At 37.7% G+C, this 16,602-nt stretch overlaps 2 protein-coding genes across 2 annotated transcripts; one reads left to right on the top strand and one right to left on the bottom strand.

Annotated features, from left to right (window-relative positions):
- The first annotated feature begins 711 nt into the window (after positions 1-711).
- On the top strand, positions 712-12,314 carry LOC119980827 (RNA helicase aquarius-like). The gene is made up of 14 exons (XM_038823623.1): positions 712-1,360; positions 1,885-1,974; positions 2,676-2,738; positions 3,879-3,965; positions 4,055-4,207; positions 4,313-4,440; positions 5,269-5,503; positions 5,661-5,771; positions 6,259-7,317; positions 7,443-7,703; positions 8,964-9,149; positions 9,313-10,467; positions 10,952-11,296; positions 11,719-12,314. The coding sequence occupies exons 1-14, from the start codon at positions 941-943 to the stop codon at positions 12,043-12,045; spliced, it is 4,620 nt and encodes a 1,539-aa protein (XP_038679551.1). The 5' UTR covers positions 712-940; the 3' UTR covers positions 12,046-12,314.
- Positions 12,315-12,978: 664 nt separating this feature from the next.
- Positions 12,979-16,531, bottom strand: LOC119980569 (U3 small nucleolar ribonucleoprotein protein IMP4). Its single transcript, XM_038823320.1, has 9 exons — positions 16,274-16,531; positions 16,095-16,178; positions 15,592-15,701; positions 15,412-15,462; positions 14,903-15,046; positions 14,724-14,813; positions 14,061-14,167; positions 13,508-13,592; positions 12,979-13,326 (listed from the first exon to the last, which is right to left on the bottom strand). Exons 1-9 carry the CDS (start codon positions 16,383-16,385, stop codon positions 13,228-13,230), a joined length of 882 nt encoding a protein of 293 aa, XP_038679248.1. The 5' UTR covers positions 16,386-16,531; the 3' UTR covers positions 12,979-13,227.
- Positions 16,532-16,602: the final 71 nt, after the last annotated feature.

The raw sequence follows: 16,602 nt of genomic DNA on the forward strand, positions 1-16,602 counted from the left end.
AATTTCTTATTAGCCCCTCAATTATGCATGGGAGAGAGACAAAATTATATGTAATTGCTTGTAATTTTATACTTCCATAGAAAAAGGACTAAATCCAAATTGATGTTATATATTGCTATTTTGTAAAACCACTTAGGTGCACGTAACATGAAGAGCTTAAAATAATACATATATTTGAAATTGAGATGCTTTAATTGTTGTTAATGCGATTGCTCAACTTGATTTGATTTCTCAGTAGACCATAAAGAATTTAATTGAGGATACCGTTAATAATTTGAATGGACTCAGTAATTAGATTATATCGAAGATTAGCAGACATTGAAATATTTGAGCGGATGTTTTCATCAAAATTCAAAAAGAGTCGATGCTCTCGAGACTCTCAAGCAACATTCCCCATCATTTACTTCTAGATTTGCAACGTTGGTTGGAATAGTGGGCATAATCCTCCGGTTTATTACTTTGGTATGTCGTGTCGTGATGTGATTTGTTGTACGTGCGTTAAAAAGAGGGTTAATATCAACTTATTTGAGGGTTAGTATCAACTTATTTTACTGAAATGGGCCAGTTTGGAATATCGAATCGAGCTTTATAATTATCTGTCCATACTTTTGGGCTTGGGCCTGACGAGAGTCTTGTTCAGCTGTTTCTTGTCGGGTTATCTGTTCGGGTTATAAACATAATTCATAAGTGTCGGATTCTGAAACCTGATCCGAATCTCCAGTACATGTCCTGGGATCCAGACATGGGTTCTTCATGATTTAGGGTTTATCATCCGCACCAAGACCCTCAATTCAGAATTCTATCCCAAATTTCGCTGTCACTATACTCTTATTTGGTGTAAGTTCAGCTCTGATGCATGCCATTCTCTGAAGTTGTCGTGTAAAATATTCCTTTGTAGCTCAACAGCTTCGCAAATTCGCAGCCAGTGTGTGTTTCAGTCATGACTAAGGTTTACGGCACTGGCGCGTACGATTTCAAGCGCCACCGAGTGGCAGAGTACCCGGTTGAGTTGCCCAAAAACCAAGGTGACGTGCCACAGGTGGAGTCGATACCCGGGTCCAGTCTTCCTAACTCGATGACTCTCTCGGAGATCCAGCGTGATCGGTTGACGCAGATTGCGGCTTCGAATTGGATGACGACAAGCGAGGAGGAGCAGAAGAAGCCATTCGATCCTGAGCTGGTGAAGGAGATATATGAGACGGAGTTGTTGGTGACATCTGGCCGGAAGCCTGTGCCTTTGCAGCGGGTGATGATTTTGGAGGTCAGCCAGTATCTGGAGAACTATTTATGGCCCAATTTTGATCCTGAGACTGCAACGTTTGAGCATGTTATGTCGATGATACTCATGATCAATGAGAAGGTACTGGAACGAGTTTCAAGTTAAATGCGTATGAATACATGTATGTTAATGTATTGATACAAATGCAGCTTGTTTGATTTTGGGAGATTTTAGGAGATGAGTAGAAGAGATGGAATCATTAATTTAGAGTCTTTTGTAGCCTTTAAGTAACAGTAAGAAAGGGGTAACATGGGAGAGTGAATTCGAATTATGAACATTTGCTGATGCGAATGTGTTGGATAAAGAAACTCAACTTCAAATTTCTTTCGTTGCCTTTGTCTGTTTAAATTGTTAGTTCGCTGAAAGGAATGAAGGATTTTTCACTCTGTTTCTAGTTGAGTGAAGAGTGGGCGTTAAGATCAAATTTATAGGACCATTGTCTAATATTTCTGTGGTCTATTGTAGTATTTTTGTGAAGCCTCAGAAGATAAGGCTTCAGATGTTCATTTTTATTCCGTTTGTGTTGATTTAATGTAATTAGTAAGGAAGCATGGAACTTATGAGCCTTTTCTTTTTATATTTCTTTACTTTTTGAAAATCTTCAGTTTCGAGAAAATGTGGCTGCCTGGATATGCTTTTATGATCGAAGAGATGTATTTAAGGGTTTCCTTGAGAGGGTTCTACGTTTGAAGGAGGTTTGTGCCCATTCCTTGAATAATAGTAACTTGAGTATCTTGTCAATTGGCTTTTTTTAATGCATCTTGTCAATTGCTTTATTAACTTGGTAGGTTGGGGTTGGAGGAATTGTTCTCTCTTTTTAATTCAATATAATGTCTCTCTTTTTTTTTTATTCTAGTTATATGTGCTATCAATTTAAAACACAGAACTAAATATTTATTCAGCTTTAATTTGGAAATATAGGAGAACTTGAATGCATAAAATTTTCTTCAAACAAAAACATGTGGTGTCATCTACCTTCTATTTGAAGTATATAATGTGGTAAGTCATATCTCATTTTCTTCCGAAAGTTGAACGAGTATGGAGGAGATACGTGAAAGGGTAATCGTTAAGCCTAAGAATATGAACACATGCTATTTAATGTTCCTCAAACCTACATGATCAAACAATGCTGTTACGCGCCTCTGGGACAGGCTTTTAGTGGGAAAAGGTTGGGGAAGAATTTTGCTAGTATGTACACTCTTTGCGTGGATTGTATGAAACTAGATGAATTTGTATTTCAAGTATTGCTTTCAAATTGAAGAACCATAGGACTCTAGTCTAGTGAAGTCATGTCATGTTATGTAATTGCAATTTTTTATATTTTAGTCATCATGTCCTCTCTTCTCATTTTCCATTTCTAATTAATTATTTCCTTTATATTGCAATATGGTTGTAGGGAAGACACTTGAGCATAGCAGAGAAGACAAATTACATGGTTTTTACGATTAATGCTTTTCAGGTAAGTTAACATGTTAATATGTAGTTTATTTACATGTTCATATCTCATACTCATTAACCTGTTTGGTTCTTGGTCTCTACTAGCATTCAAGTTAGGCGGGGTAATGTCCAACGCTTTTGATATCTACTTGTTTTGAGTGGTGGACCTGCAAATTTTACAGGGGATTTAAACTATTCTTGCTTGTTATTTTTGTTATTAGTCATGTGCATATGAAATTTTAAATGAGTCTTTCAACGTGGAATAGTGAAAGGATGTTGTGTGGTGCAATGAAGTTGATATCTAGTTACTCTGAATTGAGGTGGACCTAGATTTTTGTGGGATTGGAGCTCAAAATAAGGATGGGAACAAGAAAATGACTTAAGACTTGAGGGATAGGAATGCCTTTTCTTTTTGTTGCAGATATTATGTGTTCCTTTTTTTAAACAGGTTGGAAGCTAGGAAATTGTATCCTTCATTATAGGTGATGACTTGTGATGTGATTTATGTGAATTCTTATTTGTGATGCGTTTTTCGGAACTTGGAAACCCTGTTTTTGAGTATAAATTAAAGGCTGCAATGTGTGCTGGTGATATTTATTGCTGTGAGATCTAAGCTAACCCATAGTTGTCAAAGGCATACCTGAGGCTCTAGGCGAGGGGTGTGCACCTTGCCCAGCCTTGGGCGCATGCCTTTCAGTAGCTGTGCACTTCACACCAAGTGCAAGGCACACCTACTGCACCTAGCTTAAAAGAACTTATTTACAGATCGAGGCTCTTTTTCTTTTCCCCTTGAATTGAGCTTACATTTATCAACTGGGCTTACTTGCCAAAAGCAAGGCCAATGGGCTTCAAACTTAGCTTTGCCTCATCAGTGAGTATCAATCAACAGATTAGAGTAATAAATCAAAACACAGAAATTCAATAGTCTAGACAAGCGTGACGGACCAAATAATAGCTATAAATGTATATTTATCAGATTTATCAAAAAACACTATGTATATTATCTGAAGGAATTTACCAACATTGTTGGGATAAAGACTTTGATGATGATGCTATTTATTTGATGAATCTTCTGCTTTCACTTGTAATGCGACTAGATTTCCATCTAACCATTTTCGCTGCCTTCCCCTCCCACTCTCTCTCTGCTGATTTTTTTTTACAGAGTTTAGAGGATGAAATTGTCAGTGACACTGTCCTGAGGTTAGCTAGTTTGCAATCTTGGCACAGTTTATCATTTGGACGCTTTCAGGTACTTCTTAAAAGTTGAGGATGATTCGATGTCTTATTAGCTTAAATTCTTTGCAGACATGCTCAAGATTATTTTCTTCTAATTTGTAGACGGAGCTTTGTCTCAATCCAGATTTGATCAAGAAATGGAAAAGAATAGTGAAGAGAGAGGCTAAGGAGGCCATGAATCGGGGAGAAAATTTTGACCCCTCAACATTATTGGAAGTGAAATTTTTGAGAAATCTGATTGAAGAGTTTCTAGAGGTAAATTTCCTACTACAGCTTAGTAGTTGTGAGTTTTTTTTCTTCAAATGTTACAAGGATTCTCAACTAATCTGTTGTATTTTGTTTTGATTCAAATGTTACTAGGTGCTTGATTCCAAGGTTTTTCCCAAAGTTGACAGTGATGGTGAGCAAGGGGATGATGCTTGTGTCTTATACTGTGAGAGGTCTATGGAATTTCTTATCGATTTGTTAAGCCAACTTCCAACAAGGAGGTATAATATCATTCCTCATTTTATTTTGTATCTCCTTTTCCTCTTATCTATTCCCATATTACAGAAAATAGTTTAGGCCTCTACTTTGCGTGGGATCGAAAGACACAATCTCAAACAAGATTAATCTTGGACTATATTCATCTTATAGGAAAATTGGCATTAGTTGTTTGAGATATAAATAAATAATATTTAGTTATCCTATGAATTTTATTTCATGTATACTTTGTTCAAGTATAAAGGAGTTAAAGATTCTGCTAGAAATTGTTTATAGAACTGTCCATCGATGATTTGATTATCGAATTATATAGTATATATGTAACTATAATATGACCATTTTAACTAATTGAAAGTCTACAAATTTGCGAAGGTACTCCAAAATATATGGTCCATTTATATTGTATTCATAATTTTTAGTTTAACAATTAGAAAACATTAAATCATGCAGAAATGTAATATCGCAAAAACTTAGTAACAGCTCAAAGTGGGTGGTGGTTTTAGACTGTTCTATTTTAATGATTGCTATTTGTTTTAAAGCTTGGTTACTATAACACTTTCCCTTTCCTTCTTTGGAATTTGTCATATTTTTTCATTGGGAATTGTTCCATGGACTTTTGTAGACATTGATCATTGGTTACTTTGTCCTACATGATTTCTCTTAAGGAATCACTTCAGTAAAGGCAACTGGCCTTTTTTTCCTAGTGCTCATGAATAGTTGGGAACTTTTCCGCCATGTTTTGTTCTGTTCTCTCTCTCTCTCTTTCTTTCCGTCTCCATCTAAACTTTGCATTACTAATTGTTTATGGGGTTTGTTGTCATTGGTGCTTATAGATATTTGAGGCCTCTGGTAGCTGATGTAGCGGTTGTTGCAAAATGCCATTTAAGTGCTCTCTATAGGCATGAAAAGGGGAAACTTTTTGCACAACTGGTTGACTTGCTACAGTTCTATGAAGGATTTGAGATCAATGATCATGTTGGGACACAACTGACAGATGATGAAGTGCTCCAATCTCATTATGACAAGTTTCAGGCTTTTCAGCTGTTTGCTTTCAAGAAAATACCGAAGGTCTGTTTGAGCTGGCTCTAATGTATTCTTCTATGTAATTTTATGTTGCTCTTTTACAGTTAATGTTGCTGGTTTTCAGGTTTGATAAAATTTTGTCATATTCATCTCATATTGTTAATATCTAATCTCTTCAATGTTTTGTTTTGGGGGCTTGCAGCTGCAAGAACTTTCTTTGGCCAACATTGGCTCAATAAACAAGCGTGCCAGTCTCTCAAAGAAATTGTCTGTCCTATCTCCTGAAGAATTAAGAGATTTGGTCTGCTGTAAGGTAGTGTAATGGCTGATTGAAGTTCTATTTCAGGGTCCTTAGCTTGATTCCTGGAAGACCAATCCTTTATATAAAAATCTGTAGAATATGCATGTATTTCCTCCTTCAAACTGATTAAAGATTTAGTTTCCTTACTTTTGCAATCATTTGAAATCTTTAGCCATTTTTTATTTTTTAGCATTTTATGTTGTACGGCCCCCTTTTCTACACATGCTAGATGAGTGGCCATCAATGTGGTTGCAACTCCTTGGTGCTCTTAAAACATTTTTTTTTTAAAAAAAAACAAAGTGTGCTACCCACACACATTAGCTAATGGTAGTAATGTCAAAAGCTTCTAAGAAACTATTCAGGTTACCACCCCTTCCAGACATTAGAATGCTTCTACTCTACTTAATTTGTGATGTGTTTGGATGCATTACCATCAAAAGTGGAGATGATCTCATTTAAATTTAAACTATGTGCTTATGTCATTTACGTGTATATGCAGCTCAAACTGTTGTCAAGGGAAGATCCATGGTCTGATAGAGTTGATTTTCTTGTCGAAGTTATGGTTTCCTTTTTCGAAAAACAACAGTCTCAGAAAGAAGCTATAAATGCTCTTCCATTATATCCAAACGAGCAGATTATGTGGGATGAGAGCCTGGTACCCAGCATCAATTACTCTGGGGAAGGTTGTTTGGCTCTTCCAAAACTTAATCTCCAATTTTTAACACTACATGATTATCTTCTCAGAAACTTCAATCTTTTCCGTCTTGAATCAACATATGAGATCCGAGAGGATATTCAGGAAGCTGTACCGCATCTTCTTGCCCACGTTAATAATGAGGGAGAAACTGCTTTTCGTGGTTGGTCAAGAATGGCTGTGCCAATAAGAGAATTTAAGATTACTGAGGTAAAGCAGCCAAATATAGGTGAAGTCAAGCCATCATCTGTGACAGCGGAAGTTACCTTTAGCATTTCAAGTTATAGAACACATATAAGGTCAGAGTGGAATGCCCTTAAAGAGCATGATGTCTTATTTTTACTTTCTATTCGACCTTCATTTGAACCGCTAAGTGCAGAGGAAGCCGCCAAGGCTGGTGTGCCACAGAGGCTTGGCCTTCAATATGTGCGGGGATGTGAAATTATTGAGATCCGTGATGAGGAAGGAACTCTTATGAATGATTTCACTGGAAGAATTAAGCGCGATGAGTGGAAGCCACCAAAAGGTGAACTAAGAACTGTTACTGTTGCTTTAGATACAGCTCAGTACCACATGGATGTCACTGATATTGCTGAGAAAGGCGCGGAAGATGTTTATGGTACATTTAATGTATTGATGAGAAGGAAACCTAAAGAAAACAATTTCAAAGCAATATTAGAATCTATCAGAGATCTTATGAATGAATATTGTATTGTTCCTGATTGGTTGCATAACATATTTCTGGGGTATGGAAATCCTTCTGCTGCACAGTGGACTAATATGCCTGATCTTTTGGAAGAAGTTGATTTTAAAGATACATTTCTTGATGCAAACCATCTGAAAGAGTGTTTTCCGGGTTTTCAGGTTGGTATTGTTTCCCCCCCCCTGCTTATGATGATGGAAGATTATGGTGTACTTTTAAATCTGGCTGGATAATTTGATGCACTGTGAAGAACTCTTTTGTTTATAGTATTTTTCTGTCTTACTAGGTTTCTTTCATAAATAAAGATGGTTCGGAGAATTTGCATCCAAAGTCCCCATTTCGGATTAAGGTTCCAAAAGAACTGAAAGGAGATATGCATGCTGTTCCTGGGAATAAAATTTCTAGTGTTGATTCAACGAATAATGACATGACAGATGCTGATTTTCACAAAGAAAAACTTATTGTCGAGGCATACATTCCTCCTGATCCAGGTCCTTATCCCCAGGACCAGCCAAAGCAGAACTCCGTCAGATATACACCGACACAGGTTTTTGGAAATCTTATCCCACATACTGGAACTTAATTTTCCTTCAACTTCGACTTGCATGGTTTTTAGCCATTGCTGCTTAAGCTTAAATTCTACTTTTGCTAGTGCTGCACCATCATTAGGGATTAGTAATGAGTAGAAGTTTTCATTGATCTTTGTAAGTATAGTCTCATTTGTTTACCTTTTGATATCAACCTTCTAATGCTTCAAAACTGTTGCAGGAGACTCATAGCTTGTGTGTTAGTGGTTAAGGTTTTTGGTTACTCAAGTAAAGGATGTACATAATTAAACGAATCCTTGATATTTAAGATGCGACATCGACTTCAATTTTCCCTCTTTGATAATCAACTACGAGGAATAAAGGTGATAAAATTTGTTAGAAACTGAACATTAACAATCTTCGATGAAGAATGAATGAGGCAGTTCATACTTCATTGAGCGAAGTATGAAGTTTTTCAATTGCTTGTTTTGTTGATGGCCTCAAAATATGAAGATGGTGAAGTTGGAAGTTATTTTATTAGATCATAATTGGCTATTGTGAGGTGTGAGTTGTCTAGCACGGTGAACACCTCTTATATTTGTGACAAAACATTTGGTGTTTTTTACGTGGATGTCCTGGTATGGCTGCATTGTATCCGCCCAGCAAATTGAACCCCCTCACAAACCACCTTTGTCTTTTAAATCCAATTTGCTCCAGGGATTTCGAACCTGAGACCTCCAATGTTCATTTCACTTATCATTGGACTAGATTTGTTCTTGTACAAGACATTCATACCTAGAAGCTAGATATCTAATATATTAATACTCTATATGAATGTCTCATGATTCATGAACCCTTTGTTTTCTGATTCCCTGTTTATTCAAATTTGAAGTGGATGAGTGCTGCAAAACATTTTGATGCTGGGTTTTACTTGTGAGGATTCTTTTGAAATATATTATGCCCTAGCTTTTCATAATTGAACATATGATGAAATTTTTTTGATCCTTCACTCATTGATGTCTGATCTGAAGGGTGCCCTTATGAAGGAGGTAATGAGAGGAATCCTTTTGAGTTTGATTTTATTATATCCTTCTTTTGGATTGTTCTGGACATTGGTATTTCTCAAGTATCATTAGTGCATGTTGATTTGCTTAAGCTCTTTTGGTGATGAACAAATTCAGAATTAAATAAGAGTCTTGCTAATCTTGGAGAGACTGGAACTAATTTTTTAATGGAAGAAAATTTCATTCAAGAGGCTAACTTATAGTTCTGCCGTTCAGATAGGGGCAATTATCTCAGGCATCCAACCTGGATTAACCATGGTTGTGGGTCCTCCTGGTACTGGAAAGACTGACACAGCTGTGCAGATATTGAATGTCCTCTATCACAATTGTCCTTCTCAGAGAACGTTAATAATCACTCATTCAAACCAGGCGCTGAATGACCTTTTTGAGAAGATAATGCAGGTATGAGAATTAAGTTGATCTTTATGGAGCTAATCTCCTATTCCCTTTATATTACGGTGATAGTTCTTTGTTTTGTGCAATACTAGAAATGGCCATTTTTACAGTTCGTTGGATTTTGGAGCTCTTAATGCTTAAGCACTCATGACTGTTAACACTGTCTCAGAGAGATGTACCTGCGCGCTATCTGCTTCGTCTGGGACAAGGTGAACAAGAACTCGCAACTGATCTTGACTTCAGCAGACAGGGCCGCGTAAATGCGATGCTTGTTCGACGATTAGAATTGCTTGCTGAAGTGGAGCGGCTTGCAAGATCTCTCCTACTACCTGAGGATGTAGGATATACTTGTGAAAGTGCTGGATATTTTTGGCTACTTCATGTATATTCACGATGGGAGCAATTCCTTGATGCATGCAAGGGTAATAGAGATAAGCCAACCTTTGTCCAAGACCGATTCCCATTCAAAGAGTTCTTCTCCAATACTCCTCAGCCTGTCTTTATGGGTCAGTCATTTGAGGACGACATGCGAGCTGCTGAAGGGTGCTTTCGTCATCTGCAGACCATGTTCCAAGAGTTGGAAGAGTGCAGGGCATTTGAATTGCTCAAGTCAACAGCTGATCGAGCAAATTACCTTATGACCAAGCAGGCAAAGATAGTGGCAATGACTTGCACACATGCAGCTCTTAAGAGAAAGGATTTTCTTCAGTTAGGTTTCAAATATGACAACTTGTTGATGGAAGAAAGTGCTCAGATACTGGAGATTGAAACCTTCATCCCAATGTTGCTTCAAAGACAGGAGGATGGTCTTGCACGGCTGAAGCGCGCTATACTAATTGGTGATCATCACCAGTTGCCTCCTGTTGTGAAGAATATGGCTTTTCAGAAATACAGTCATATGGATCAGAGTTTGTTCACAAGGTTTGTTCGTCTAGGTATACCTTATATTGAGCTCAATGCCCAGGGTAGAGCCAGGCCAAGCATAGCCAAACTTTATAACTGGAGATATCGAGATTTGGGAGACCTTCCCTATGTAAAGGAGGAAGCAATATTCCACAGGGCAAATGCTGGATTTTCCTATGAATATCAGTTGGTGGATGTGCCTGATTACCATGGGAGAGGAGAGACTGCGCCTTCTCCTTGGTTTTATCAGAACGAGGGGGAGGCCGAATACGTGGTCAGTGTCTACATATATATGCGGTTGCTAGGGTATCCATCAAGTAAGATATCCATTTTGACAACTTACAATGGCCAAAAACTTCTGATTCGCGATGTTGTCAGGAGAAGATGTGTCCCGTATGACTTCATTGGTCCACCCCATAAGGTCAGTTCCTTTTTTTTCTTCTTCAAGAAGTTAGGTAATGGACCCAAATTAAAGGTTTTTGACAGTTATGATTGTTTTACATTACAGTTGGAGTAGTATTATCAGTCATACAGGTAATGAGTTGCTCTGTTAAATATTATACTAGTTCTGAACTATAGAGTTAATTTAATGGCGAAGGGTTAGTTGGAATCTTCAACCTAATGTTTTAGTGTTGGAACATTCCTTACAACAATAAAATTTGATTCTATGATCCAATCTTTTAATGGAAAGGCTTATCGTGGCCAACAAAGGTGGGGCTGGACCTCCAAAAAAATGCTGTATGGTGGCAGAATTTCCAACAAAAGATGGTATTTCCATCTCTTTAATGAGTTAAATGTGCTGGGAGAGTTCTTTGAAGCCATCTGCATGTATTATTTCTGCAATTTCTTGAATTGGAACTTTGTGTTCATATTTGCACCGATAACTCTTCATTTTGTATCTTCAGATTGCCACGGTTGATAAGTTTCAAGGGCAGCAAAATGATTTTATTTTGCTGTCTCTTGTGCGTACTCGCTTTGTCGGTCACCTTCGTGATGTTAGAAGATTGGTTGTTGCCATGTCTCGTGCGCGACTTGGCCTGTATGTGTTTTGCCGCCGTTCGCTGTTTGAGCAATGCTATGAGCTGCAACCTACATTCCAGCTTCTGCTAAAGAGACCTGACCACCTTGCCATCAATCTGAGTGAAGTTACACTGTACACAGAGCGCCATGTTGATGACATTGGATCTGTTCATCTTGTTAGTGGTGTTGAGGAGATGGGTGGGATTGTTGAAATGAATCCTTTGTATCAGGTTTGTTTCTCTTCACTTGCAGTGTCTATTTTATGTTCTAAGTAAGTTCACGCATGCTCCATGCCTTGATTTCTACTTACAATTAAGATGAGAATGGGAGGGCAAGTGCCATTCTCCTGAAAAATTTATATATTTTGTTTGTAGTGGTTTTCAATAACTGATATGAGCTGTCAACCTGTCGTACTTGAGACGTTCTCTGTAATGCTTGTAACACTGCCGACACGATGATTATATTTTTTTTGTAGTGGTTTTAGTAACTCCTGTCATACTCTGATTTGGAAAAATCATACTGGAGCTTGGGCCATTTTACGTAGTTGATACTTGATATCATAATACTATCTTAAAGTTTCTGCTTTCATAAACTCATTATCTTGTGTGGTACTGAACTGACTATTCCCTGAATATATAATACATTGGATCAGGCACAGATGATGAGGTATCATTTTAATCATTATGCTGCATATGCGGGAGAAGCTGCTCCGTCGACAGGTCCCTTGGAGGCGGATGAAAGCAGTCAGAATTCTACACAATGGCCACATCCAGTGGATGCCAATATGCACGTAGAGTCGAATAGTACAATGGGTAATGTGCCTCATGAAAACCCGCCGGAGGAACCTACAAAGATGGATGATGTTACAGACAGTGAAGATGGAGACCTGCCTCCTGGGAGCCAACCTACTAGTGTAACAAATGCAGAAAATGACGCGTCACCTGAAGGTAATCTCAATGGGGAAACAATGGAGGAGTAGTTGACTACGCATGCAGGTAACAACTAGGTGAAGCCTTGTTAAACGATAGAGTTTTACACTGCAGTGGTGATGGGCACATTTATAGTTAGACAAATCATCTGACCTCTGATAAACAGAACAATTTGTTATAGTTTATAACCAAGTCCCATAATTTCTTTGAGGACTGCTATTTCATCTGTGCTATAAAAGGACATGTTTGGTGCTGTGGATGAAAATTTTAACGAAGAAATATTTCTGGTAAGGAAGTGATTCTGAAACCATGTTTTCCATTGGTTTTGTATTGGTACTGTAACGAATGTTTCCCTTTGCAGTCATTCTAATCCGGTGGAAGGAGATCTGGTCATCCCAAAACGACGTCGTTTTGGGGACCTTAAATGCGGTACCTAAGCTTAACGACGTTGTTTGTCCCTTTCTTTGTTTCCCTCACTGCTGAAGGTGTCTCTGGCAGGTGTTGACACCGCATGATTGAGACAAACGACGAAACGAAGGCCTCAAACCTAAGATTGAGAGGCTCCATCAGTTACGAGTTACGACTGTAAGAAGTTGCAATTTCCACCACCACTAGCGCACTAGCAGAAAACCAGTCTTTCACTCTTTCCAAAGCACATTTTTGTGGTAGAAAACTAGGTATAGCATAGTGATTATATCATCAGACTTAGAGGTGAAAGATCCTTCAAATTGAAGGCTCAAGCCGAGACATAATTCTTTAGGGTTTCTCAAGTTCCATGGGCGGAGGACCGATGACACGGGCCCGCTTCCTAGGATAGGTTAAGAATCTTATTCTGGGCCTCAACCCAATCTTACTTGCGTACTAGGTTTTCACTCAATACTAAATTGGTGACCCATTGTGCTTACGAGATGGTCATCCCGGGTTTAAAACTAACCCAAAGTGACCATTGGGCTAGGTCTCCTCAGTCGCAAAAAAAAATAAAATTGTGCTAGAATAGCAAACCTTAATATGGTTGTGGTAGTACACTGGCGGCTGCTGTCATAGTCACAGTAACAAGACTATGACACAAAAACTGAACAAACACATTGTCTGAAAATTTTATGACATTTTCAGTTAAAACTCCGTACAACATTCTTCTCCATCAAATTGTAACAATACTGGAGACTGGCCCATACTTAAGACTCATCAACTCTTCAAGACAAAATATAGATCAAAAACAATGTATGGTTCTGTTAATCACCAATGAACTTTCGCTTCTTGGTTGTGTTCATGTATGGTCTAATGACCCATTCAGTCTGAGCTTCAGTCTGATCTACCGTTCCCAACTTTATCTGCAACACAAGCGAGGAGAAAGAAGACCAAATACAAATGTCAATTTACAGTTTATCATCACTTGTGCTTGCCAAAAGTTGCAAGACTTTCACTAAAGGCATAGTTCATTCCAGCAAGAAGAAAATAATAATAATAATAATAACCAAGCACCACTGGAATAACATATATGTTATTAATTACCTGATAGAGCCGCAATTCAAATCGGGGGCCAATCTCCTTCAGTTCAATCGATTTCGGACCTCCATGCTTCTCATAAATGTGGTTCCTGCATGTCCGTCGTAAGTTATTACAAGGTATGAAGGATGAAAAGATGCATCAGGAAACTACGTGGCATCCAGAGTTCCAGACCATTATCATACAAGAAAATTTAAACCAAATACTACAGTCATTTACTCAAGTTGGTAATTTGAATGAGAAACTAAGTATACAATGAGAAATCATGATTTACCAGCATGACAGTGGAACTTCGATTAATGCAGATAAATGCCAGCAACAAAGAAAGAGCTCTCTCTTATATGCTGGAAAACCCAAGAATAACAGGTACTATATGTGTGTCCAAAACGGCACAACCACAACGCAAAAGGTACATCAATCTTTACAAAGTTCAACTAAGAAAAATATGGAGTCCAAGTAACATAAACAAAATGATCTTGTCTCCTCAGTTCATCACTCACACACATTCAAAAATAATAACAGCAAAATCATACTTGATCATGAAAAACAATGAACCAACCTGAATGAAATATAGTCAGACTGATTTGCAAAAGTTACAACGCGTTTGGTATCTGGTTTTGGCACTGGAAAGAGATGCTTTAGAATGTTCGCTGTCCTTTCACCTAGCTACCAGACAAATGACAAGGTAATCAAGTAAACATCAAGTCTTTACTGAACAAACAAGCTGTGAGCCTGTGACCAATAGATTGGCTCTATTAGATGGACTTCATAGAGATATATAGAACAGTAGAAAATGGCATCTACAAGGGAAGCAGGAAAAGACTCAAATTTACGAGATCAAATAGGATCAAACCCAAAGCAATGAAAATGAACAGCTTGAAAAGAAGAAAAGATGAAAGGGGTGTAGATGATCCCCCCCAAACACGTTTTCCCAACGCACATGGCATCCATTCTCTGTAAGATTCTATTATAAGTTTGACAAGCTTATTTCAATCTGAACGTGATATTTGAAAACTTTTCTGTTAGCAACAGCTTGAACTGAACTCATTGTTGCTGCAACATCCTCTTAATGGAAGGCTTTAATTATAGCGACAAAATCATCCTCAGAACAATACAATTAAGTTGGATACATCAGTGTGGATAGTTTTCTAAACAAGTCATATGAACCGAAATGATTCCCGATTATCAGGCAAAATTTGAAAAACTTTTCACATAGCAATACCTGAGTTGAGAAGTTGTTAAGAATCAAATGTGGGTATGCCTCAGGCATTGTTCCAATGGATTTCTTGTCCTTAATGTCATGTCTTGTAACCTCAAAAACACAAGATTAAATGTCTTCACTAAACACAGAAGATGGGCCAAACAAAGTAGGAATAAAACACAACTTTTCAAATTACCGACCACATTGAGTAATCCAAAGTATGCAGTTGGACCAAATGGCAAATGGCTTATAATTAAACCATCTGGCACACCACGATGTTCATGAACCAATATAACGTCCGTGAAATCACGCGTACGGCACTCATTAATAATTTCTGATACTACCTGCAAATTGTTAGAATCCAGAACTTCAACAATAGAATATGATTTAATAGTACCATCGAGGGCATGAATAGAAACTTGAAGCATTGCATTATGATATAGAATATTGTAGCAGTAAAAATTAATTGTTGAAATTACATTACAAAAGTATTATAACTATCACACCGGATAAGGTCATGACTCAAGTGAAATGTCCAAGTCAGCATCCATTAGAACAAAAGCAAAGTAGAAAGAAAAACCAAAGACTTGACCATAATAGCACATTCATCATGCCATCCCAAGGTACAAGATGTCAAGAACACACAAATAAATAACTACATTAATCAAGTGATTAATCAAGAAAACCCAGAATAGCAAAGACTACTAACCTGGCTACCACGGTTCATCCGTTGCGAATTAGGAAAAACAAATTTTAGTTCCTGCAGGGGCAGTGAAATTTAAGTCACAATTGATCATCGAAAACATGGCAAACAATATGAAAAACTTAAATAACTCTGCATACAGCTAAACAAATATCTGAGATCTACAAATAAGAGTATAAGACCAACCTTCACAAATTGTATGAGAGGGGCACTTGGATTTCGGGACGTGGTTAGCAAAATTTTAGGATCTTTCTCCGTTGCATTAGCGTATTCATCATCAATGTGAGTCCTTGGAACTAAAATGTAACCAAAAAAGGAGGAACAAAAAAGTTTTTAAGTCAGCACCAAAGAGGAAAACTTTATTTAACATTTTAACAGGAGTTCAAGAAAAACGATAATAAGAGCGCAATAATCATTCCAAGAAATCATGGTTGCTGCTGTACCTCTCGAGATTTCGCGTAGTTTACAACTAAATTCATAGACTTCATTCAACAAATGTAACAACATCTACCACCAATGCCAAAACTTAACTCCTTTAATTTCAAAACATTAGGGCAATATTATTGTTCTTGGAATTGCAATAAAAAAATCGAAAGTGAACGCAGAAAATTTTAATTCTCATAACTTACATAGGTAATCAAGAAGCAAGAATTTGAAGTTAAAAGACACTGAGAGAAAAGAAAACTAACCAGCAGTGTTTTCATCTTCAAGATCGATTTCTTGACGAAGAGCAGCCTCCTCGTTTCTGAGTTCAGTAGGTATTGGTTTTCCCTCTGAAACAAAAAAAAAATCCCAAAAATCAGAAACTCATTGACATTCACACATAAATAATGATAAATTAATGGAATTTCTAAAAAAAAATTCGAACCTGCAAGTGCTTCTCTAATCTTCCGCTTCTTCTCATACAGCAATCGCTCTTTGCCTTCCAAGCTCTTCCTGTACAAATACTCCCTCCTCAACCGAATATTTCTACGCAACATTTCAAGGGAGTGAAATAGAGACAGAACACTGAGAGAAACGCAGAATTTTGAGAGGTATAAGAGTCTTCTTCAGCAGCAGATTGCTAATCAACAGAAAAGTTTAGGGTTTTGTGGAGACGACGGAGAGGTTTTGGCTGATAGAAATTAGAACCGGAACGGCAACGTTTTATGAATGGCACTCTATTGCTAGAGGTGGCAAACGGGCCTCAAGCCCGTC

Source organism: Tripterygium wilfordii, chromosome 16 (assembly GCF_013401445.1).
Source record: "Tripterygium wilfordii isolate XIE 37 chromosome 16, ASM1340144v1, whole genome shotgun sequence".
Taxonomy (NCBI): Eukaryota; Viridiplantae; Streptophyta; class Magnoliopsida; order Celastrales; family Celastraceae; genus Tripterygium; species Tripterygium wilfordii.